We start from the raw sequence: 27,685 nt of genomic DNA on the forward strand, positions 1-27,685 counted from the left end.
ATGAGTGATATATGTATAACTTTTATTTTTACCAAATTTTAGTTGGGTAAGATTTCAAACCGATCTCTTAGTGTTTTCTATCATAAGCACAGTAAAAAAAAATACAAAAGTACTTAAATGACAATTATTATTAAAACCCCATTTGAATATTTTTTACGTAGTTTCGACTATAACGTTTTTGAAAATAAATTATACATTTTAATGTAAACCGTATTATTTACATGTTCTCAAATTTATTTTTTGTTGTAAGCTCAGTGTATGTACAAAGGGATTGAAATCGGAATGTATAGTCCTGTATGATCAAAACCCCTTCAATCAAATTAAATAAAATATATTTTACGGGTTTCCGCGGTCACGGACATTCCGGTCATATTCCGTTCAATCTGCGCTAAGCCTTATCTTAGGTATAGTGATTTTATTTCTATTTTTTTTGTGAGTTTTTTTCTAGCTTTTAATTTTTAGTAATATGCAAGTAAAAATTGCAATAATTAACAGAGTAATAAGGGGTTAGAGTTAGGGGTTAGGTTAGATAGGCTGTTTTGTAAGGGTCAAAATGTATTTTTATGAATATTGAACTGAATTAGCCACATTTTCTTTTTTTATAGTTAAATGCTTTTTAGTGTGTTTTTAATGTGTTTATTTTTCTCGTATTAATTTGTATCTTTGATTTTCATGTAATATTTATCTGTTTTTTATAACAGTCTGATCCCCTATTATTTTAGTTTTTACCTAGTTTACCTACTTAACTAATATTAGATACCTACATTATATTATTTAGATTTAATTTGTATATACAATGTTGCAATTTAATAATTGTTAAAACATATCTAGATACTAATTCATACATTAGGTACCTATACTTAGTATGTAGTTTGCACTGTTAGGTTTAAAATAAATAAATTTGTTTATGTCAGTCGTAGTTACATTACATGTTTGGAAATATTTATTAGATTACTGTATTATAATAATGTAATAATCTAATAAAATTAAATAATTACATGTACTCAGAAAATGTTTGTTTTAATTTCATTCCTATACATACATGTACCTATAACAGATTGGATCAGGGAGCCTAGCCAAGATAACAATCTAACATCGACAAACGCCGATCGAAAAGAAAGAATGTATTGGGGTGACGGGGGTGACAGATGCAATGAAAAGTCACGTGATCATTTTCATATTTTGACACTTGCAAGGAAATCAACACTAGGTAAACAAAATATAGGTAGGTATTGTTCGAAATTTTAACGTCTGAATGTTTCTTGAGAGCTCTCCTGAGTTTCTACACTTCAGGCATATTACAAAAATCTTACTATAGGTACCTACTTAACGATACAATGGGGTGAATGGGGTTGGCAACTGTCAAAGGTTTGCATAGATGGCGCCATCATAGCTTGCCCCTTTTTCTATGAGATTTGGCTTAAGGGCTGGCATCCAAGGCGTAAAAGTCCATTAAAAAAAAAATAAAAAAATTACACATTTTAGGGATTGACAGGGCAAGCTATGCTGGCGCCATCTACTAAATACTTCGGCCGGCCAACCCCATTATGCAACATTGATACAACAACGGTACGATGCGATACTTTGCGCTGGTCAGGGTCAAAAAATACAAAGCAATGAAAACATAATAACTTTTGAAACAAATCTCTGTACTAAGTAGGTAAACTTTTTTCAATTACAATATAAATCAATAATTTTATTCCATATAATGGTGTAAGGCACGCAAATTGAAGACGTTGGTTCAAACCTGGCCTCTGCCACTTGGAGGCTTATTAAGTGGTTATGATTTTGTTACGGATATGATCCGTCAGCTGTCAACAGTTACATTTCCTCTCTGCCTCCTCTAAACAGAACCGGCCATCTTAGCCCTACAGTAGGACAAGATGGCCGGTTCTTTATCATTTGTCACTATGGCTGTCACGTTCTAACAAATATGTAAGTGCGAAAGTGACGCATCGCATGCCAGGTGATAAAAATGCGACCATGATAGCTGGTCTGTAGGGCTAAGATAGCCGCCTCTTTATCATTTGTCACCATGGCTGTCACGTTCTAACAAATATGTAAGTGCGAAAGTGACGCATGGCATGACAGATGATAAAAATGCGACCATGATAGCTGGTCTGGTCACTATTTTGTTACTAGATAAGTTGTTTTCAGTTTATAACATTTTTTTTTCTCTTGAGTGTATAATGATTATGAAACTTACTGACATGCCAAGTCAGTCTCATTAACATAGATAATTGTATATAGGTATTTAGTATCTAACTACTGATTTGTCATAGAACATGACTAACATAGGATATTAATAAAGTCATGAATATTAAAAATGTGCGTAAACTAGTGAAGTAAATATGTAGGTACAGTAATGAAGAAAAAATTATGAGAACTAGAAAATGACTATTTTATAAAGATTATCTGGAAGATAGCTTTTGACGCCTGTTGTGGCTGTTGTTACTCGTACCTACCTAATCTAGTTCTGTTCTGATTAATTGAAGGGATGTTTACAAAAACAACATAACTGACACCTGAAACGATTAACAATGTTCTTAAAAAAGTGTCAACCGCTCTAAGCAGTTATGTTGTTTTTGTAAACATCCCTTCAATTCATATGTAAAACTGTTTAACAGTGAAATGTGGCGACATCTAGGGAACTTACTGCTAAAGTTGCAAGGGGACGTAGACGGTGTAAAGAGCAAGGGGTGAAAAAGTTACCCCTCGGTGTGATGGACCCGCACTACTTACATAGATGGCGCTAAAGTAAACTTAAGGCCAATACAATAAAATAAACTAGGCAAGTATATATTCATTTATTACTCTTTCTATTACTATACTAAAAGTATAATTATTGATAGTTGAACAATTACTTTTTCACTTCAGCAGCTCGAATAAGGGTACTTTGCTACTTAAAAACAGTGAGCAAAATCGCATTTTGCTCATTTTGTCTCACTCAGTGAGCAAAATGCGATTTTGCTCACTGTTTTTAAATAGCAAAGTACCTTTGTTCGAGCTGCTGAGGTGAAAACTTATTTGTTGGTATATCTTAAGAAAAACATGAGTGAATAGAGGTAAGTGATGAAGAAGGAATACATTTTTCGGGTTCTCTAATATGTTCTCACTGCTGAGGTGAAAAGTTTTGTGAACTACACGAGATCAAAGTTATTTGCATCTCGTGCGCTTTTGAGTCCCTTAGGTACTACGCTCAAGATTCTAAATAGTATAGAATCTTTCGCTTGCACGGGACTCAAAATAAGCACTCGAAGAAATATCAAACTTTGATCTCTTGTTGTACAAATAACTGTTGGACATTAAACAAAATAGGTGGCATGATGTTGATAAAATAAATGGCTACGTCTAGTACGTCTGAATCAAGACTCAATTAGCATTTTAACAAGAATTAAATGGAAACCCGACGCGGGAAGGTATATTATCATATATAAATTTACTAAGTATTTTATTATTACCCGCAACGCAACTTACGCAACTCTTTTTATCGAGGTTTCGTAGAAATAAATGCGATTTTAAATATGTTTAATGTTTTGACTATCTTTTTTAGGGTTCCCTACCCGAAGGGTAAAAACGGGACCCTATTACTAACGCTCCGCTGTTCGTCCGTCTGTCTGTCCGTCCGTCCGCCTGTCTGTCTGTCACCAGGCTTTATCTCATGAACCGTGATAGCTAGACGGTTTAAATTTTCACAGATGATGTATTTCTGTTGCCGCTATAACAACAAATACTAAAAAGTACGGAACCCTCGATCGTTAGTATCACGTATGTCCTATAACCGCAGTTGAAAATTGTGTAAAAATATTTCAAATAATATATGAAATTACTTAAATTTATTATTAGTTATTATAGTATTTTATAGGTATTCCCGGATATGCCCTTATATTATGAGCTTTTCCCTATACAGGGCGTGAAATAAAAAGGTACCTAAATACATAAATAAATCAAGCTTAACAACTGTATTGAAATATAATTAAACAATTTTTTCTCCATAAACCTTCCATAACGATTTTAACTAGGTATCTAACATAATTGCCTTAGTATTTGTAATTGTATTACAATGAGGCTGGCTGCCCTATGATTCAGTCTCTTGCGATCATTTGAAACATCATGAAGTGTTTTCTTCTAGTTATCGTTGGACTGGCACTACTGTGCAACACCACTTGTCTTGTCACAACCCGTCCAAAAACCGTGGAAGTGACAACAGACATTCTTGAAAATGATACAGAGAAGATTGAAATCAAAGAGAAGAAAAATAATTACACCGAAAAAGTTAATAAGGATATTTACTTGGAAGATGTGGTATTCGCGTTACAAAATCAAGATTGGAGTAAACAGGAAGAGGCTTGTTTGAATCAGACTTTGCAATTGATTCGGAATTTGCGGAATTTTACGCTTTGGGCGGTTTGGGGTAAGTGAGACAAGGGAAAGATGAAAAATTTGGCACTGGTTTACATAAATGAGTGTTTTTACTGAAAATAATACCTATGGACTATTGGTTAGACAAAAAAATTTGTGCTTTTCATGTCATGTTTAATGAAAGAATACATAAATATACAAATTGACAAATAAACTAAGATCAGTCAAGGCAATTAATTGCAACCGCAAGAAAATAAATCTAGAGCTACTTGAATTACTACTTGTATTATTGCTACTTGTATTAATGGTAGGAGTACACTTTCGCAATTCGTAAAAGAGAGTTCACCAATATGGTATAAGTGGCTCTAGCTCTAAACTCCTTGTAGGTATTTTTAGAGTAGTTGCAAAAGCCCTAAGCTGACCTTACGAATCTTATACGGTGGAACGCAAAAAGTAAATTTTTATATTAGTAGGTATAGGAAGGTTATTTAAGTAGTTTAATTAAATTTATTATATTATATATCTGTTCTTTATTTTGCTCTGTTAAAACATACTTATGGTTTAAATGTTTCCTTTTATTTTGAACTACAGAGAAAACTATATAAGATTTAGGAAGTTCACGTAGCGATAATCGGTCATAAGACTCATAAGATTTGCCAAATATCATTAATTCATGTGAACCCCGAGAGAAATAGTGTCATTACTTAAATAACCCACGTATATATTCGGCAATTATTCGGTATTCAGCCAAACCACTCGGGGCATTTGTATAATAATAGTATATTTTCTAATTTTGGGAGAATCTACCTAATCCATTAGGTACTTATGGTTTAAATCCAGTAATTATGTAATTTTCTAAAATGCCAATCAATCACATTGACCCGAATCGTCTGCTGTCACGCTTTTGTTTATTAACTACTACAGATCTGTGATTAAATTAAGCCATAATTACTACTACCACCTACTTCTCACTGAGCAATAAATTGTAGTATTAGGGCGTTTTTTTTTTAAAGTTGTCCCCTACACTTTTTTTTCAAATTTGGGATTTTTTATGTTATTTCTACTCAGAATCACGAGCTCTTTCTATCCTTATAGGAGAAAAAAAGTGTCCCAAACTTTCCATACATTTTTCGATCTTTCCATTCCGCGACCGCCATACAAAGTCTATGAAAAATGGTGAAGGAATGGAAATAAAAACCTTAGGACACTTTTTTTCTCTTATTAGGATAGAATAAGAGCTCGTGATTCTGAGTAGAAATAACACAAAAAATCCCAAATTTGAAAAAAAGTGTAGGGGACAACTTAAAAAAAAACGCCCATTATTGGTCATCTCATCTCGGAGAGAATGCTTTTTAAGAAGTACTTACAACAAAAAACGGGTAATGAACTGCCAAGCATAATAAGAATTACAAATATATTTTACGCATAACTTTCTCTTCATTTCGCATACACCAAGAGCGATATTCAAGGTCGTATCAAAATTAAATCAAAACCGATACAGATTGTTATCTGTATCGGCCTCTGAGTTCCGTACTAATGAAAGCATTTTTAACTTATCATCTACCGCGTTGTCCCGGCATTTTTTCCACGGTTCATGGGAGCCTGGGGTCCGCTTGGCACTAATCCCAGGAATTGACGAGGGCACTAGTTGAAGTGAAAACTTCTTTAGCGGCGCTTTTTGAGGGGGGGGGGGAAATGATAAACTCGAGACAGCGTAAGGCGATCACGTGACCGTAAGGCGATCACGTGACCGTAAGGTTTAGATGGCATTTAAATCAATAAAGAAAAACTCAATGACATTACATGAAAAAGGTTCTAATCTTGTACGGTCAGCTGATTAATTTAGCAGACGTTTATGAATAACGCCTTAACTTTATATCACTCAAATATAATTCAATAAAGCTACATCTTGATGAAATCGCTAATAAAAGTGAACTCTAGTACTGGTGAATAAAACTCAAAATATCATGACCAAATATATTTAGATGCATGGTCTGCAAGGTAACTTTACAATTTCTATTTGAATTTTAAACAATTAACGCTTCAAATTTGAATTTCGAATTTTAAACAAGCTCACTGACCAGCAATTTCGGAACTAAAGTTTTTCAATAGAAAGGAGGATGGGTCAATTATACATAGTGCTGCAGATATTTTGAACTAGTCATTGAGTTTTCACTTCTGTCGGCACTCCCTGAGTGCAACCCGTTGTTTTTTTTTACGAAAGCGACCTCCATCTGACCTTCCAACCCAGAGGGTAAACTAGGCCTAATTGGAATTAGTTCAGTTTCCACACGATGTTTTCCTTCACCGAAAACGGTATTATCCACATTTAAAGTCCGTCAACCAAATCTTGTCAGTAGTAAAAGGCGGCAAATTTGAAAAATCGCGGGTTAGCAACACTGTGTTCGAATAATTCCAAAATGCGTGTCATCTGTGTTTTATCTGTGGAATGTGGATCGTGAACGACAGCCGTCACCTTATTTGTTTTCATTTGGATTTCATTCTGAATCGTTTCTGTTTCAAGAGATATTTCTGCTGTCACCATTAAATACCAATACATTAAATAAGAATAAGCAAAGCTAAGGGGCCTACAATGTACAATCATGCTCGTTGATGGTAAACATTACTAAAAATTGAGGTTATGACAAGTACATACTGGAAGAACTCTTTCGAACTTTTAAGATTATGTTCAGTTTTTTTGTTTGTAGGGTAAAAATTAAAACGTATGCCTAAATCTATCCAACAAGACCATAAATTGTATCCTGGAAACCGTCCATAGGCCCACATGTCTAATATTTTCAGCAATCAGTTGTGACTATTTACAAAGGTAAACCTTTTAAACAGTATTAAGAGCCTTGATTATATCGCCGTTCTTTCGCAATATCTACCTAATCCATACATGTTTGTTGCAGGATTAAATCTTGCCCAATATAAGGCGTTCGTAGTAGAAAGTATCTCTTCAGACAATACTTACCTATGGCGGTTTATATACGTGTACAACGCAACCAAGTCGAAAAGTGCCCCTTATCTTATTTACCTTTAAATTAAATAAACACCCAAATATCAGTTGTTTTATTTTTAATATGTATATTGTACAATATATACCAATCAAAAAAATTACACAGGTATGTCATATTCATTCAGAACAGTACACTAATTTACATTAACACAAATTTATTATCACTAACAGATTTTATTTCCCATCACCTTGATCTAGGTTTACAAGTAGATATAATATATTTTGATTTTCAAAAAGCATTTGATCGTGTCGACAATGACATCCTTTTGGAGAAACTCACCGCGTTTGGCTTCACTCCGCAACTACTTAAGCTTATTGCTGACTATTTTAAAGATCGAAAACAGTTTATTCGTCACGGATGTTATGATTCACCTCCATATCATACCCGTTCTGGAGTAAGCCAAGGCTCGATTCTTGGTCCTTTGTTTTTTATTTTAATGATAAACGACCTCGAAAATGTAGTTCAACACTCTCGCACATTACTCTACGCTGACGATCTGAAGCTAATTCGTTGCATAAATAACTCCACCGACTGTGACCTACTACAGCAAGATATTGATGCACTGCTCCACTGGAGTAAGAAAAACAAATTACTCTTTAATCTATCTAAGTGCAGCGTAATGACTTTTAGCCGTGCTCACTCTCCATTTCATAATGATTATTTGCTAGACCATATTCCACTCACTCGGGTTAACACAGTTAAAGATCTTGGCATAATGTTTGACTCTAAACTTACTTTTAACGAGCATATAACATCTCTCGCTAAAGATTGTTATAAAAAACTGGGCTTCATCATCCGTAATTCAAAAAACTTTAATGATCCCAAAGTAGTTCAGCTATTATACATTACATTAGTTAGAACTAAAATTGAATCGGGCTCTTTAATCTGGAACCCGCATGAAAAATCCTACACCTTGCTTTTAGAAAAGGTACAGAAAGCTTTTCTCCGCTTCTTGTATAAAAAAACTTACGGGTATTACCCCTTTTTATACCCAACCAAATTTTTACTCGGTATGCTACGCTTTAACTCCCTCGAGATAAGGCGTAATGTTAATCTAATGTCTGCTATATCTAAAATATTAAGGGGAGAGTCAGACTGCTTAGACTTGGTGGCGAAAACGACTACCTTGTTTGTTCCCGACAACTACCTACGTTGTCGTGGCCATCGCCTCCTAGATAATGGAACCTTTCACACGACTGCACACCAGTACTCTCCAATTGTCCGTTCCCGGACACTCCTTAATAATCTTTTATCTTTTGCACCTGACTGCGACTTGTTTGCCGACCAAAGTCGTAAACTTTTTAAAGATATTTTACGTTTTTGCGAATTAAACATGCAATAGGTAGCTTATTAATCGCTTTATTATTACTTACTTAATTTTAATACTTAATTTTACAGTGCATTGGTGTTAGCTGTAATGCTGTAAAATTTGTTTTCAATAAATATCAAATATCAAATATCAATTAACAAGTGGCATATTATATTGTAAATAACAAATATATGCACTATCTAATTATCTGCATTTTGATATGATTTTATTTTAGTAAACTTAGAAGACATAGGGAACAAAGAGAATATAAGCACTACGATAGAGAGTTGTTTTTGATATCTTTAAATTTGTTCATCATTTTGATTAACATTGTTTTAACATCGCTTTTAAATTGTCCGTCCATGTTTCAATTTTTTTCAATAAACCGCGAGTGACAATTTGAATTGACGTACGCAGGGTACGCAGGGCGCGCTCAGCGGAAAAAAAATCTTATGGTTCGATGTACATTGCTGCTTTTCTTAGCGCAATACTGCTCTTTGAGTGTTGCCCTACTTTAGTTTGCTTTACATTGCTACTGACAAGATTTGGTTGACGGACTATAACTTACATAACATTTTAATTGTAGATTGGGATTCCATAGCCTCTGAGCCGCAAGGCCTGCTCTTCGGAAACCGCTACCAGCTAGGAAATTTCGACGAATGCCTGAACCCGCCTTGGGTCCCGTCCCGCCCAGAATTGAAGACGCAGTATTGCTTGGCAGATATAGTACTGGAAAGAACGGACTATGCTGTCAAGAAACGGTTTATTATGGGTGTGGATCCCGATCAGTCGGTACTGGATTATTTAGAGGTAAATAAGGATTACTCGCACACCCGTACAAACATGTAAATTAGCGACTGATCAATATAATGATTATAGATTTATATGGGTTAACTTATCAGCTGTAGGTACAAATCGTTTTGTTAGGATACTTTGCAATAATTTTTCAAGTTGTTTGACCGAAAATACTTTTACTTGGCAACATGAACGACCTGTCCCATAGACCATAGACGTCTTCCTAATCAGAACACGATACCGAATATGCCCTTTAACGGATCTGCACTATTTTTATTACACCTTCAAAAATTTGTTTCTATGATCTAAAGTCGCGACCCTGTTGCTACAGAATGTTGACGTAAACAAATAGGGTAACGGCACCAGTGGCCAGCCGGGTACCAGTGGTCAGCCTTTTGAGCCGTTTATTGGTCATAAATATCTGGTATATTCGTTTAAACAAATCGCGAGTACTCAAATAGGAGCTTTGATTCCTTATTGGTTAATACGTCACACGACAGGTGCGGTGAGGGAACGGTGTGAAGAAATATACTCGTTCATACAGGTGCTGTTTGTCGACGAGTGCAATAGTGTCATGTCCGCCATATTTTTTACTGCACGTGGTGTTCTCTTAACAGGCAAGAAAAACTATGTTTTAATGTTAAAAGTTAATGTTTTTGTTAATGATTGGTTTATTTATTAGTTTATCTATTAAATTGCATTATATTTGAATGAAAATATCAATTTTTCACTTATAAATTGAGGGGGATGGCCACTGGATAACACTTTTTTCCAAAGAATCCAGTGCCCAGCCCCCCACGGCTGACCTTTGGGTTATTCGTTTATTTTATTATTTTCGAGCCAATGCGACCGTTAGGACCGTTAAATTTACATTTTCAAATTTAGTTAGGCATGCCCTAGTCAATTTAAAGTAAAACCCAGTAGTCAGCCGCATTTGAAATAACGTTTTAATGCGGCTGAGCACTGGGTTTCGCGGATCCAGTACTCAGCCATTGACCTTGCTTGGTACGTCGCCGCCAAAAATATGTCCACATTTTTAAACCCTATCTCATTGAAATAAGGTTCAAAAGTGTATACATATTATTGACGTTAACTATACATTACTATCATTTTGCTTTTTCCTGGTCGGTATATGACTGTTTATTAATGATAATTAGATCTGCATAGACTCGATTAATTATTTTTTACCGAATACCTACTAGGAACATAATTATATTACCTGATTTACCTCATTAATTTTTGACGGATTAATTATTAGAAAATAAATATAGCAATTCTTAGTTTGCAAGAATAATTAAGTTCCTATGGCCAACAAATTTAGTGTCATAAGAATTGTATGTACCTATAAGATTTTTTATTTATTAAATAAGTAAACAAGTAGGTAAGTAATACATATGTATATGCAAAAAAATTATAAACTAAAATTAAAAACTACAACTAACTACAATAACAATAACTAAAATAGTAATAAAAAATAGATATTTGTATAACATCGTTGATTTTGATATATGCAAAAAATTATAAACTAAAATTAAAAACTACAACTAACTACAATAACGATAACAAAAATTATAAAGAAAAAATAAATATTATAATATCGTTGATTTTGATATAAATATTAGTGATTTTGATCTAATTATTATGAATAGTTTATATAGGCTGAGTACTGGGTACACAGAGGCTGCTTACTGGATTTTGGAGGCTGACTACTGGAGAAAAGTGCCACTTTTTGTTTAAACTTAATTAGAGATATTATAAAGAGGATTGTTATTTTTTAAAATATTTTGTTTTAAAACTATGATAAACAATTGATCTAACCATGTCATTTGTTTAATTATCCGACTAATCCTGTAGAAATGCCGAACGTTCAAACTTAAAAAAGTCGTTATAAGGCTGACTACTGGTGCCTTTACCCTACTACATAATTGATGTAAAACCTTTCCGTGTGGCGTACCTAAGTTATGATGATGACTTGCGTCTTTTGCCTTTGCTCTGCGTACTAGCTCCTATTCCAGCATTCTAACTGTACATTAAACACCATCCTAAAAGGTACACCCACCTCACTCGAGACCCCTAAACGAGCTGACCTGGGGGGTGTGCGTGCCAGCCTCCTGCGGCTCCGGCTCCGTGGAACGACTGATGAGGACCATGCTCGCGCGCAGCCATATTGGAGTAGCGGGCATACGACCGAGGATCACCACCGGGGACTGCCAGAGGCAGGGAGAGGAGAGACCGTACGATGCTGCCTTTTGGGCGTTCATGTGAGCTTGCTAATTTTTAGTACATATTTACATCACTATTACTACTTACAGTGCTTAGCAAGAATCTCCCCGTTTTAAGGTCATAATTAGTTTTTTTTTGAAAACAAAGTATTGTTATGTGCGTTCGTTTTTAACTTTCTGGTTGGTGAATACCTCATATAAAGTACGAGGAAAATTAAAAATAGTTTAGGTATCACCTAATTAAATATCGATTTCGAAGAAAATTACTACAAATAAACTCCACTCCCTCTTCCATTTATGGGAAACAGAAACCAAGACATCGATCATAATTTTATCTTTTTTACCAATATTATGGTATTTATTATTATTATTCTTTTCAGAGCTGTTTTGGCTGTCCTAATTATAACGTCATTGGTCTGCACCTATCTTAACAACAGAAGATTCAAGTGTGAGCCAACAACACTAAGTAAGTTCGTTTGTAATGAGAATGAATCACAAATTATTATTTCGATGATTTATCTGCTTCAATTAAATAGGTAGACAATGGCCATGCAATTATGGCAGAGGTAGATACTTACGCACGCTTTATTTCGCAAAGTATTATTGCAGAATTATGCCAAGAAAAAAAAGTAAACAAAACTACGATTTTTTACTACTACCTGTGTGTCTACTACTAGTTCGTAAATAATAACAAAATATTAAACTCTTTACAGAAGATGATATTATAGAAGCATTCTGCCTCAGAGAGAACGCGAACAACCTACTGAAAATGCATAAAGATGGCATTGAAGTGTTCTACGGGATTCGGTTCCTGGGTCTGTGCGGCATTGTGGTTGTGCATCAACTTGGTATACTTAATTCAGGAGCCGTGAGCAACGGGAAACAAGTCGATCAGGTGAGTTCTTCGTCTATCCTATCCATTTGTCACGGAGATCAAGACTGAGGCAGCTGAAGACTCCAAAACTCCGGTTCCTGGGGCCATAACTGGCCACGCCCGTCTTAACAAGCACCTGTTAACCCTGCGTGCTACACATAGCCCCCTTTGCAGGGCATGCATGGATGCAGAAGAGACAGCCCACGTCATTCTCGAATGCCCAGGGGTGGCAGAGTACCGGGCCCAACCCCTCGGTTCACCGAGGTCTCTCCCAGAAGTCGCCGGCAACATTAAGGGTCTGCTAGGATTCATGGTAGAGTTTGGTTGGCAAGAATACTCACAATATTATGACGTCGAGTTGTGGAAACCAAGCTATCGAAAACCTAAGATAACCTATATCCTATCCGTTCTAAGAGAGCTCAACATTGCTACTCGGATCTGTAGATGTTGTGTACAACATGCCATACCTATATGCGAGCCCTTAGATTTTTCGGACATAAGTACGAGTATTGTGCGGTCGCCGGCGCGGCGCCCGGCGCGCATGTATGGGAGGGTCGAACGCTATGAAGAGGTCGGCTGGCTGCACCGTGCATCCACGAGATCTCAATTATTTTGTCGGCGATCGAATCAAACAACGACACATTATGCTTATTAATGTTGTACTTGGCTCTCATTTCACATTTACGTTTTTGTTGGAATTGGATTTATCTCATTTATCCGAGGTTGGAGTTAAGCTACTCAGTTGAGTAGGTATTGCGGTTAGTATGTATGTATTGACACCGTAAGATTGTGAAGCCGTTAGTTCACAATCTAACGGTGTCATATATAATTGTAAACACATGTTCGTAGTTATCACCCGGCCCCGGAGGCTGGATCGTCCTCCACGACGACTTGTTCGTCGACACGTTTTTCCTGCTCTCCGGGTTCCTGACAGCGACAGCCTTCAGCCAGATGAAGAGGTTCCCTAACCCGCTATTAGCCATTTTGAAACGATATATCAGGTATGTTTAATTATTCATGATTTATTCAAAATTTTCGACCCAATTATTCTAAAGTTAAAGCAATAACAGATATTCATTCTACTTTAACCTCGTTACCAATTTTCTTTGTATTAAGACAAAACAGGAGCTGAAATTTAAATATTTTAGGTAAATAAAATATACCCGTCTGGCTAACGGAAGCGGCTCCTAAAACTAGTGCGATAAGGACAAGGCGAAAAATCCTGCGTAATCTCAAAAATCGAGGTTTCGTACTCGACTGTTTCCTCCTCCAAATCTTAACCAATCGTAACCAAATATGGAAATCTAAATGATTATAAAATTATCTGTGTCGGACCGTTTTGCTTTTTTGGCTAATTGATATCAGTTTTGAATACCACGCCTCTCATTGCGGCATAGTCAATTAGTCCATTTTGGCCATTTTTGAAGGGCTCTAGCGCCTTAAAAAACAAAAATATAAAAAAAGCAAAACGGTCCGACACAGATATTGACAATATTAATCTGTTTTGAAAAAATCATTGCTCTAGCTTCAAAACCCACGGAGGAAACAGTCGAGTACGTTTGAAATGACCACTCCTGTTGCCTCTTAAAATACTCTTTAAATAGATTTTTCACCTCAGCAGCTCGAACAAGGGTACTTTGATTCTTAAAAACAGTGAGCAAAATGCGATTTTGCTCACTGAGTGAGACAAAATGACGTTCAAGTGACCTTTATAGTCAAATGTCATTTCAACATGCGGGGTCTAATAAAAGTTCGAAATACTTGGGTTCTATTATCTCTGTCCCTTTCACACTGTTAGCAAAAAGAAACAGACAAAAAAAAGTTAAAACGACATTCAACAGTATATTCACGGTTTATAATAGACCCCCGAAAAACTTCAGACCGCATCGTTCCAAACCACGTACGAGTATGAATTCTTAATAATTAATAAATAAAAATAAAGTTTAAGATTTCATAAAAACTGATAAAATACTATATTTTAAGTATTTTATTGTACAATTAAAATAACGAACTCAAAAAATACACAGATCATCACGCAAAATTAATTATTTTACTTTTAAGAATTTCTACCATAGTTGACAAATAGTACGTATCCGCAATTCGGACCGTATCTTACAAAGGTTTTTTTGTTGTCAAAGTTGGCGATTGAAGTGTCAGTTAATGTTTGTTATTTCTATATTATTTTTCTGGAATTTATTATTACGTTTTGTTTTTGTGTTCCATTGCGGTAATTAAACTTAATTGTTTGTATATCTTAAGAAAACATGAGTGCAGGTATTAAGTGATGAAGAAGGATTACATTTTTCAAGTTGTCTAATAGGTATGTTCTCACTGCGCTGAGGTGAAAAATGTTGTGTACTACACGAGATCAAAGTTATTTACATCTCGTGCGCTTTTGAGTCCCTTACTACGCTCAAGATTCTAAATTAGATTATTAGAGAGAGCGTAAATTAGATTTATTATTATAGAATCTTTCGCTTGCACGGGACTCAAAATAAGCACTCGAAGAAATATCAAACTTTGATCACTTGTTGTACAAATAACTATTTTTCATTGCCTAAAATTACATTTAGATTTGTTAATTACTAGCTAGCTCCTTACCCATTACTTGCCTTTTAAATCTAGATATAAGAACAATCGAGTTTTACGCAAAACATCGTACATGTTTATCTTCCATTTCCAGGCTAATGCCAGCGTTTGCAATAGTGATATTCTTCGTGAGCGCAGTGTACCCCTACACGGGCTCCGGGCCGATGTGGCCGAAGCTCGTTGAGGGCGAAACCGGCTCATGTCGCAAGAATTGGTGGCTCAATTTGCTCATGCTGAATAACTACATCGACAGTGAGCACATTGTAAGTAACGAAGTATCCTCGTCATTGTACCGCCCGGAAAATGTTCAGCTGTGATCGGCGTTTTGGTTGGCGCACACAGCGAAACGACGCCATATAGTACGGCTCTAAGGAGCTCGACTTAGTATGGAGGTAAGTATGTCATAACATACCATATGGGACTATAGTCCCATCCGGCAGAAAACACGAAACTTGGCATGTACGAATAAATTAAAGTTGAAACGACGAGAAATTACCTCTAGAGATTGAGGTCATCAACCCCTTGTGGTACCATCGCAAATCACTGTTTATCATTCGCTTAGCTTGCCCTTGTCTCATTCACTTGAGGTCTTCGCCATACACATAATTTTATTTGCTTTCTTTTCATATCATCTCTTACACAGCCCATCCACCTATGTCTTGGCTTAGATTTCTCTTATACAGCTACCTGATTTTTAAAAATTGAGTCAATTAAGCTATTGCATAGAATGTAGGTATTTATAATATAATGTATAGCTGGTCAACCCAATCTTGTCAGTAAAAAAAGGCGCGAAATTCAAATTTTCTATGGGACGATACCCCTTCGCGCCTACATTTTTCAAATTTGCCGCCTTTTTCTACTGTCAAGATCTGGTTGACCAAGTATAATTCCCAGTGTCTCGTGGTATCGTGGTACATCCCCTGCGACTTCCACTTCTCCTGCGCCGCCATTTGCCTGTACTGGCTGTACACGCGCCAACCAAGGCTAGGCTTAGTCTGCGCAGGCGCCATCACAGTCGCCTCGGTCCTGCTGCCTGGAGTGCTGACTTACAAGTACAACTGGAATCCCATTCAACTGTTTACCTTCGAGTAAGTGACTTTCTTATTCATTATTCACTGCATTCATATTGTCATTGACAACTTTGATTACCTATATAATGATGATAATACCTTACTTACGTTATTCTAAGTAAAATTTAATTATTGGATAACTGTTATTGGCCATATGTTATGTAAACATTCATAGGTATGTAAAACTTTTATTTACGGCAATTGTTGTCCTAAATATCAATAAAAAATAAATAATATACATTCAATAAATTGACACGATTTAAAAAGCCCTGAGGGCTATTGCAATTCTGTGACTTGTTCTTTATTAGCTGCTACTCTTTCGTAGTGTCTTCGTATCTCTGCACTGCGAGAGAGATCACATCGCTACAAGATTAATGTAGCATTGGTTTTACTTAGATATTCTCATTTATTCCTTCAGAAAACATTTTAGCTAACAGACACTGCTTAGGCAGTCGTGATAACGCTACTTAGCATTATCAACGCATTTATCCGTGGTCACCTCACGGAATTACTAGAAAGAACAGAATAATTGGCTCTGATTACTTGATCTATCTAACAGCTACTTTGTCGTCCAAGCTATTTCTCACGAAAATTAAACTCATTCAGTAACCCAGTGGAAAATTCTTGTTTATTGACTTTTATCTTATACAGTGTGTAAATCCAATACGGGCGAATATTTAAACGGTGGTTAGCATAGGACCTAAAAAGTATATTGAGATAGATTTTACTTAGAAATGCATTGAAAATTATAACCATACAAAATAATTCGGCCCGCAATGTAATACACCACACACGTTACGGGATACGAGCTTTTTAAAGTAACTGTCAACGCTTGTTGGCAGTTACTATGAAAAGCTCGTATCTCGTAATGTCATTATCATCTTGTTTCTTAATGTTTACAGTACATTGCTGCTCGGTACATGTGGAAAAAATTAATCACGGGGTCATAATTAAGTGTAACTTAAAAAAACACCTTATTAATGATAAGACGGGTAAATTCTATATCTGGTTTAATTTATTGCCCGTATTTGACTTACACACTGTATATGCGTCAACGTCAATCATGGTCAACATCGTAAAATTGCGCAACTTTCCGGTTCCATTGTTTTTTTAATTGCCATTTATCTCTTACAGTGTGTATTAAACACTAAGTACTAGAACGTACTTTAATCTAATACGAAAAATAAACATTTAAGCGATAAATTTGTTCTCAAGAACCACAAAATTTGTTTTATTAGAGAATTGAGCCAGATATTGTTTATTGTAATTTTTATTTGATTTGGTTTTGCTGTTGTAATTGTAGCACCGCTCACAATATCTCTGCTTAGCCTTAAGGTTGACTGCTAGAGAATGTCGTATGGGATGAAGTCTGCGTTATGTACTGTAGGTTTTTTCTTCTGTGCAATAAAGGTTAAATAAGTAAATAAATCTACCAGTGCGTTATCTTCACGAACCAGATTTTGGTTCAAAGCCACCCAAAGAAAGCATCTGAAAATTATTACAATTATATTTCAAAGACCTTTCGATGTGACTCAGAGATGCCACATGACACAGAAGAACTGGCAGCTTCCTCGCTCAACGTATCAACCCAACAATCCAGCTAGAAAATGCCGCCAGCATCTTCGGTAATACCGAAGCCCTTCGAATCGGCATAATACCGAATCGGTATTATGCCGCAAGGCCCATTTATAGATTTACTTCTATTTACTTGAGTTCTGTTTTAGATTAAATGAACCTTTCTTTTATTTTTTGGCATTTTTATATATTGTGACCTTTTGCCACTTTTGTGCTATTTTTACTCAGAATCACGAGCTCTTCAATCCTAATGGGACAAAAAAATGACCCAGAGTTTTTTTCCTATTGTGTTACCATGTCCATACTTTGTATGAAAGTAACAAAAAGGAAAAAATGTAAGTAGGTATGTAAATTTTAGGGCACTTTTTTCTGCTATAAGGATGAAAAGGGCTCGCGATCTTGACTAGAAATAACACAAAAGTGGCAAAAAATGTCACAATATATAAAAATGGCAAAAATTCAAAGAAACGCTCAAATGATTATGTTATTATATTTGACCCAGGTTTGTCTCAAACCCGCGGGGAAGCCCGGACTTCCACCACATGTACATCAAGAGCCACCACCGCGCAGCCTCCTACATCGTCGGGTTCTTTAGCGGGTTCATATTCATCAAGAATAAGAATGCCATGAGGATTTCACGGGTAGGTACAGTCGCCATCAGATATATCGGAGCGGCCAAGGTGCTCACAAAATCTGAACACGCACTCTAACGCCCTGACAATAGAGGCGTGCTCAGATATTTGTGAGCACCTCCGATATATCTGATGGTGATTATTGGGACGTTAATAATATTATGAGTAAGTATTTGCTAGAGTTCTGTGAGTGTGTAGAAGTCGAGACCCCCAGACCCCCGAGGCTCTTGAGGATTTTGAAAATTGCATGGATACATTATGAATGGAATGCGTACCTATTTTAGAGAAAAACGTTTGTCTGTAATTTTAAAATAACCATTTTATTTTATTGTAGGACATAAATTCCTTCAGTTAACTTTAAGTGACAATAATAATAATGACATTAAAGCTCTTCAAAGAGCCTCTACGTGTTGGATCTATATCCCCACGCTAACCTATCAACAGACCGGGATTTATAGGCCCGTGAAGTCCAAAATGGAGAAACAAATACTTCTTTAAACAAATTTATAAATAATTCTTTACTGTGCACTACTAAATAAATGTACACATATCGACCTCATACAGTTAAAAGGGGGGGTTATAAAGTTAGTAGGGCTTGTAGTTCAGAGTCATTTGCAGAGATACCTACTCGTTATTTACCCGCCTCCTTGCATATTAAGTTTGTATGTAGGCGAGGTCAACTTGTATGGTAAAAATATTGAAATATCCGTTAGTGTTCATAGCATAAATAAAATGTTCTTATTCCAACCCTAAGCCCCCCAAGATCCAGAGGCATTACCACTACCAGTATCAACAGTGCACTTAACTAAAGTGATACCACAGAATAAATAATAGTACTGTTACGATCAGCACAGATATGGCAGCTAGGTGGCGACAGCGCCACGCGCGGCTCATAAGCTTAGCGGCCATAGCTTTCCCCAAAATTGGGGTGGAACGGATGTACTTTTAGCTACCTGTAGCAAAGCGACGAAATCGCGGAGTGAGCCACGCCTGGTGATACCTATATTTGGTTACAGAAATGGGCTATCCTCGGTTCTATATCGGGCATCGTCATCATGCTATCGGTGCTCATCAGCGGGACTACTTTCCTATGGCGCACGTACCACCCTATAGAGGGCGCTGTTTACGCGGCAATCAATCGACCCCTCTGGACCGTCGGCGTTGCCATGTTGGTGTTGTGTTGCTCGCTGGGATACGTCCGTAAGTAAATGAATCCTGCCATCTAGCGTATCGACTCATAGATGGCGCGATTTCTCGCCGGGCGCCGTAAACGCCATGTTAGTCGGTATCTCTAGCTAGACCGTAAGTGCTAGAAGTTAGACCAAGAAAAGTCTGCAGCGATTTTGATAGCCCACGCAGTGCAAGTGTTATTTACACGTCATACATTCCTAGAAGTTTGACGTTTAAAATGACACTTGCACTGCGTGGGCTAGCAAAATCGCTGCAGACTTTTCTCGGTCTGACTCTACCTTATTGTTCTTCCGTTGCTCATTGGGAATTGGGATACTTACTTGTAGTTACATAACACGTTGGCTGCCCATCATACTACACCTACAGCACAGATCATATAATACTAGTACCTACCTATAGTATTACTCCCACGCTCCATAGAAATTTGCTGATCCCACCGGCGATGCTCAAAGCATCGCTCTATTACTGTCATTACTGAAGTGCCATGCCTGAGCATCACCGGTGGGATCACGCGAGGCGAGGCGAGGCTAGGTAAAAAGCGATGTCTTCAAGGTAACTTTTGGATTTGGGGAGTACCTATTTAATCAATCATGTTATGATTACTTCCAGCTCTTATAAAAGCCGGTCTAAGCTGGCACGTGTGGGTGCCGCTGAGCAGGTTGTCGTACGGGGTGTATTTGACCCACACTCTCATCTGCATGAGAAGTGTTTTCGTCGCTCGAAACTCTCAGCATTACGATTTTGGTGACATAGTAAGTTATACCTACTTACCAATTGTTTTTATATTTTGATGATAATCATCACGAACACGATTGTTCATCAAATTAAATTCGTATTTACAAACTTAACTACGAATCTTAAATTAAAATAATTAATCCCTAGATAAATCCCTAAGTCTGTATATGGTAAAATGTTTCAGGGTGGCAGATAGTTTTGATGCGTTGTTTCACCCACTACTTTGATTCTGACTGTACACAACTGTACAGACGACCATTATTATATCAAATAATATGCCTGGGCATAATTATTAATTACTATGTTAACTTTCAGTTCACTGCCGCGGCGGGTGTTATATTCTGGGGCTGCATAGCAGCATTTTTCATCTGGCTGATCGCTGAAGCGCCTGCCCTGCGGTTGTTTGACATATTTGTTAAACGGGTGTAAGTATATCAACGCTCTCTTGGGATACAAGTATCTAAACCAAAGGGGAGACACTCCTGACTTCGGGCAAACTCAGCACTGTTCGGCTCAGCATTGCTCCGAGCAATTATTAGGGTTGAGACAACTTGTCGTCCCTTTGCGTGCACGACCACAGATAAGATACCTAATCACTTGAATTTTGACAACCCTAAATAGCCGAAAGGGATGCCATAAGTTAGAAAGGGATATCCCAACAAAAACAAACCAAACAAACCAAGTTTTTGAAAAACTAACAGAAAAATATATATTACCTATATGCCTATACGTAAAAACTAGCCAAGACAAACCCTTTATAATTTCAGGATTTTCTACACAGCACAGAACTTGGCACCCATATAGATCTCAATTCTTTTGTCGGCGAGTCAACATAACGACACATATTCTCAATATTGAACTTGGCTGGGTCGTTCTACCGTTTCGTGCCGATTTCGTGTCCCACATGAAGCGTTAACATTATATTTTTTTACTTGTGGTTATTTTTAAAAGGTATGTTTATGTGGTACGAAAAATACGCCAGTTTTGGAATTTAGCTAAACCTAATGATCTATTAAATAAAAATTAAAAACATGCGAAAAATTCATTTCCCTCGCACCTAAAATGGCGTACCATTGGGTTCGAAAATTAAAAAACACTATTATTTGCAGATAAACCCTACTTTCCATTATTGTTTATAAATAAGCACATAATCAGTATTATAATGGTACATGGTACGTATTTTTAAAGTTAAATTATCATAGAGAGAACGCACTTTTTAATTTTGTCACGCGAAAGACTTCATTTTCACTCTAAAAAATTGCCACTCATGCCAAATCTAAACGCGCCTTTATTCACGAATAACTGTGATTGCTACGTGTTTTTAGTACCTTAGTCTACCGCAATACGTCAACGAAGGAGGTTTCGCGCTCTTGATTTACGAGTAATTTAGGTTCTCCTCACCGGAAAGGCACTTTGTCACGGTTACTACTCATTTTTATCCAGTAAGTAATTTGGTGCTATATATATTGCAAAAAAATCACCTTGTTAATAATCTGTTAGCATTTTGGTATATCTTCATTACTTTTACTTGATGACAATCTAGCCTTAAAGACTATAAAGAAATTTAAAAAAACCGTCGAAAGTTCATTCCACTCCAATTCATCCCTCTCCATTTCTTCCAATATTGTCGGGTGAAGGAAATGAACCAGTTTGGAAGGAAATGAACAATAATTTTGTATGACAGATGTGATACCTTTTTATGATTTTAGCCCACAGCCCAAGAGTTATATACACACATACGCTCTTAAATCATAACTCCCATGTTTTGAAACGTATATAATATATGTCCAATTCTTTCGACTTCGCACAGACTGGTATTTGACCCTAAAAGTTGGCCAAAAATATTTTTTTGTCCCAATGGCCTCCTAACCATTTGTTATTTAGGTTTTAGAGTTAAGAAGGTAAAAAAAAGACATTAAGTATTATATTTCAACTTTTATTGGTCATTTTCTTCAAAGCTTACATTGGCAATGTCACTTTCTAACAATAAATTCAGGACATCAGCAGAAAGTGGATGTTTATTTTTATTTTTCCTGGTTCTCATGCCTGTCAGGACAGGATCAGATGTTAATAGCAGTCTGTTCAAAACATCTACGTTGTAGGCTACCCGGGAAAACTTCCGTGTATAGTTCAGTCGGAACATCCTTATATGTTTGTTGCGGGCTTCTGCCGCTTCTTCGGAAAGTTGTCCAATGGGAAGAATGGCTTCCGCTACCACCTGGGACCCATGACGTAGCACTTTGTGTAAGGTCGGAGTCATTGGGTAGAACTCATACAAGTTCACGTATAACTCAGCCGTTTTTTGGCAATACATCTCATCATAATTTACACGAAATATTTTTTTAAGTAAATAACTACGTGTTAATTATGTAGAAAATCGAAACAAAAGAATTAACGAAATTTGGGTATCACCTACCTGCTTTCGGTAGAGATATGCATCCTTTGAGCCACTCGACGTTGTTATCTAGGAATCTGGCTTTTGTATTGCGAGCAGCTGACCATTTTTGTTTAAATTGATGCTTGATTTGAGACAGTTTATGCTTTATGTCAGGAATATTGTGGTCATTTTCTGTATATTGATTCAGTAGTTCGTGCTCCATAAATTGCAACTTTTCGTTAAAAGTTGAGCTATCTGAGCGTTCAATTATAGCAAATAAATCATTTCTAGATAATATCCGCATTCCAGAAGAACCTAAAACAAAAAAACACAACTATAAGTAAAATCTCATGTACTGAGTATCGAATGTGCTTACGGAGAAAAAAATCACCAAAAATAGAGGGGTGCATTAGGGTGGCTATTTTTCACTTTATATTATTAAGGAAAGTCCATTCTATCACATGCCATTCAAATGTTTGCTTGGAAATGCTTGGAAACTTATTAAAACTTCCAATGTTCTTGAAAAACTTGTCTTTTTATATAAAATTTCCCGGTACTCACTTCTCAAGGGTATTAATGAAGAAAATCAATTAATTATTAAGTAAAATTTAGTGTTAAATAAAGTACATACCTGGTTCTTCATGATCCATATTAAAAACCAACACAAAACTTCCCGATCAAGGAATAACACATATTTGAAAACTATGAAATTTGAGCGCATCGAACAATCACGCGGACACTTTCGGCGAACGGTAACTTTCGACTAAGCCTGCGCGGGTGGTGGATGGCCTTAGCACGTGGTATTTTTTTTTACTGTGTGGAGGGGTTATCCTAGTTTTAAGAAACAATGGTTGAGAAGGGGTACAGCGTAAATAAAAAAAATGGATTTTGGCCAGCTTCTGAGGCACAATACCTGTCTGTGCTTCGTTAGACCGTTTGACAGAGTTTCAGGGTATAGGTTCTTATCTATGTCATGGGAAAAATATTACCCGACACTATGTCATGGGAATCCTGTTGGTTGTGGATATTGCATATAAATGAGCAGATAGGCGCGTAAGTAGGTTTTTTTTTGTCATGGCAAATATTGTAAATATATCGGATAGATACATCATATTTCCAACATTTTATAAATGCGGAACATTTTGGACAGATGACCCGATTGAAACTTATCTAACGCCTATTAATGAAAAAAATATGCTAATTAAAATACTGAAAACTTTTGATAGTTCTTGAATAAAGCTCAAGAGCGAGTCCTCCGACGCCAGATATTTATGAGGAGGGTATCAGGGAAATTTCTTGTAACTTTGTAACCGTCTAAAGGCCAAGCTTTAGAAAAATCTAGAAAGTTCATGAAACAATGGTCCAACACCATCTAGAACTGGAGAGGAGCGTCCCATTCCCACCCTTTCTGCGAGTTCCGCAAAGAAAGAGCAAGCAGCTCGGAGCTTCCGATTGTGGCGCGCTTTCCTGCGAGGCTGAAAGCCGAGCTTTCGCAGGAGAGTAGACCTTAAATTGTTTCAATGCCCAAATGCAACCGATGCCGAAAGCCGGGCTCCGCAAAAGGTGTTAAAAATTTCTTTTAACTATTAGCAGCGGGCACAATCGTGCGAGGTCAAAGACTGAGCTTCAATGGAGCTGACCTCAAACAAGAACCAATAGCCGAATGTATTAAAAAGCAAGGCCGAAGGCCCGGGGGAGCTTCAGATAGGGGCACATTTCCGTGCAAGGCCAAATATCAATCTGCAAGAGAGCAGAACTTTGCTAAGTGAGGCCAAAGGCCGAGGTCCGCATAAACGCTGAAGGCCCAGTCCGTCTGATCACGTTGCGCTTCCATAGAAGACCTAACTTGAGAACTAAGAGAGCTTGAAATTTAACCAATGTGATCTCGGACCCTCCTGCGGCTTGACCTTTGCATTTTTCCTCGAAAGTGCGACTTGTTGAGTCTACAACCCTATGGAGTTTGTTATTTATAATAAGTATTTTGATTATTGGGGCGTACTCGGCCTTTGGCCTCTATTTACACAGGGTTTTGTGTTTCGTAGAGTACGCTCTTCGACCTCCAATGGCTTTAGAGCTCAACATCGTGTTTGCGGTCCACTAGTTTGCTTTTTAATACACAACTATTTGTTCGTCTCCAGCTCTGAAACGGCTTATCATGGTCGTGTCCGAAATATAATATTCTGGCCCACTTCATTATTTAAAAAAACAGCATCTGCCCTTTACAAAGACGGCTAAGTCACATTACCTACATCGATACTGGATACTTTAAAATTATACCTCAGTTCTTTCCCGAATAATATATTTTATCATAAATAACGATTGTTTTTTATAAAAATTTGTAGATAATTTAAGCTTTTTTAATTTCATTTATGTAAGCAGTTTTTTACATTACAAATCTCATTATTATATGTTTCTAGTTCTGACAAATAATGAGACCGAAAACGAATACTGAAACATCGTAAAAAGTATTGTTAAAAAGTAGGTTATTATATTAAACAGGTCAACAGGGTAGATATACTTTTAAAAAGCCAAGATATTTATGGTTCCATCGTTTAAAATATTATCACTTTGATTTTGAGCAATAAAGTTAATTTATATTTAATCTAATTTCATTTCCTTCTATTCATGTTTCATTACCTTCCCTTGCTTTTTCATTTCCATCTGTGCCTTCATTACATTCCTTATTTGTTTTCCAAAAGTATAACTAGTATATAGGTGCCTTTCGTAAAATAATATACACAATACGTATACACATTCACAATATCAAACTCTACACTGTAACTTCAAAATAAAAAAATCTCCAAAAAAGTGGCAAATCGGCACGAAACGGTAGAACGACCCGGCTCTCATTTCACATTTATGTTTTTGTTGGGATATCATTACTTTTTGTACAGAAATTACTAGAGTATTCATCATGAAAGCAGTTTGTCTAAGCTGAAAAGGAGACCCTCGCTAACGCGCGGTTAATTGTCAAAAAGTTTCAGTTTTCACATTTTTTCTTTTGTATACGCTTTATAGTCTACCTTCATGCCAAATATCAAGTTTCTAAGTGATCTAGAAGTGGGTTAGTTTTTGGTCTATAAGTATTAATTATTATTATTTCCATCGAAATATCAATAATTTCCAGTTTTCAGATTTTTCCCTCTATGTGCACCTCATAGTCTACCTTGATGCCAAATATCAAGTTTCTAAGTGATCTAGAAGTGGGTTAGGTTTTTGGTCTATAAGTATTAGTTAATTTTTTTCCATCAAAATATCAATCATTTCCAGTTTTCACATTTTTCCCTCTATATACACCTAATAGTCTACCTTGATGCCAAATTTAAAGTTTCTAGGTCATCTGGAAGTGGGTTAGGTTTTTGATCTATATGTCAGGTTTTTGATCTATTTATCAATAACTGTTTGAGCTATGTTTATGAAATTGTGTATTTTGGACATGCTAAGGGACTTGAATACATGTGCCAAATTTCATGTGTGTAGGTTAAGTAGGTTTCAAGTTGTAAAGGGGTCAAAAGTAGCTTGAAATGGTTCGTGTAATATTACACACAGTTGCTGCGTCGCCAGTTCCTTTTTCTTTGAACTTGGCTGGACACGCTACCGCGTGTCTAGAATCTAGATCATGATTCGACCCTGAATCGCTGTCAAACTTCGGTTTTGTACGTATAGGACTTTCTGTACGGTAGTACTATTCTGTGTCTAAACTATAATTAGGTAGGTATTTTTCACATAGTTTGGCGGTGACAGCTGTCATCTCTAGTCTTTTGCGTTTTAAGGTTATAAATTGTACGGATATGACAGCTGCCACCGTAATCAAGCTATATGAAATATAGTGGTTCTGTAACCTGTTGATCTCACGAACCCAAACAAAAAAAAACAAATATTAAATCGACAAGAAATTTCATGAAACTATCGAGCCACTCACAAAATTTCAAGAGGTTCGGTTGTCAACTGCGACCTGTAAAGGGGCCCACAGATTACCAGTTCGCCGGACGATATCAGCCTGTCAGTTAAACGCAAAAGGTGACAGTTCCGAACAACTGACGGCTGATATCGTTCGGCGAACTGGTAATCTGTGGGCCACTTAAGAAGAACAGCCGGAGTGAGGACCCGACATACATACAAAAGCATTTTTTCCCGAGCTAAAGCGGACGGCGGTACCGTATATTACCTACCACTTAATTAAAAGATATTTTCTAATTAAATTTCAGGCTAATGAAACGCACAACAGAACGTAAAGCAGAAGAAAAGTCGGCCACTCAACAAACGAGTACCATCAGTACACCTGGCAGCAGTTCGGGACATCTACAGGACAACCTGCCTACTACCGTGCAGTTTTCCTCTAAAGTGTAAATTTCAAGCCAATTAAACACACAACAGAACGTAAAAAAGTCGGCCACTCAACAAACGTGTACAAGCAGTAGGTACACCCGGCAGTAGTTCGGGACGTCTACAAGACAACCTGCGTACTACCGTGCAGTTTTCCTCTAAAGTGTAAATTTCAAGCTAATGAAACACACAATAGAACGTAAAAAATTCGGCCACTCAACAAACGAGTACCAGCAGTACACGTGGCAGTAGTTCGGGACGTCTACAGGACAACCTGCCTACTACCGTGCAGTTTTCCTCTAAAGTGTAAATTTCAAGCCAATGAAACACACAACAGAACGTAAAAAAGTCGGCCACTCAACAAACGAGTACCAGCAGTACACCTGGCAGTAGTTCGGGACATCTACAGGACAACCTGCCTACTATCGTGCAGTTTTTCTCTAAAGTGTAAATTTCAAGCTAATTAATAAAGAACTAACGAGAAGCAAAGAGAAGTAAAGTATGTAGAAGAAAGTGGCAGATACGTTATTTCTCTGGCAATGTTGATGCTGACTGTACATAACCTAATATTTAATATCATAATCCGCCTTATAATAATGCTGTTAAAA

The 27,685-nt window shown here is 36.8% G+C and overlaps 1 protein-coding gene across 1 annotated transcript; it reads left to right on the forward strand.

Moving 5' to 3' along the window:
• Nucleotides 1–4,086: 4,086 nt before the first annotated feature.
• On the forward strand, nt 4,087–27,134 carry LOC134655977 (nose resistant to fluoxetine protein 6-like). The gene is made up of 13 exons (XM_063511492.1): nt 4,087–4,414; nt 9,278–9,501; nt 11,536–11,747; nt 12,089–12,174; nt 12,422–12,603; nt 13,432–13,583; nt 15,266–15,434; nt 16,066–16,259; nt 18,319–18,466; nt 19,465–19,648; nt 20,249–20,391; nt 20,690–20,799; nt 26,960–27,134. Exons 1-13 carry the CDS (start codon nt 4,114–4,116, stop codon nt 27,099–27,101), a joined length of 2,247 nt encoding a protein of 748 aa, XP_063367562.1. The 5' UTR covers nt 4,087–4,113; the 3' UTR covers nt 27,102–27,134.
• The last annotated feature ends 551 nt before the right edge of the window (nt 27,135–27,685 follow it).

This window comes from Cydia amplana, chromosome 17, assembly GCF_948474715.1.
Source record: "Cydia amplana chromosome 17, ilCydAmpl1.1, whole genome shotgun sequence".
Taxonomy (NCBI): domain Eukaryota; kingdom Metazoa; phylum Arthropoda; class Insecta; order Lepidoptera; family Tortricidae; genus Cydia; species Cydia amplana.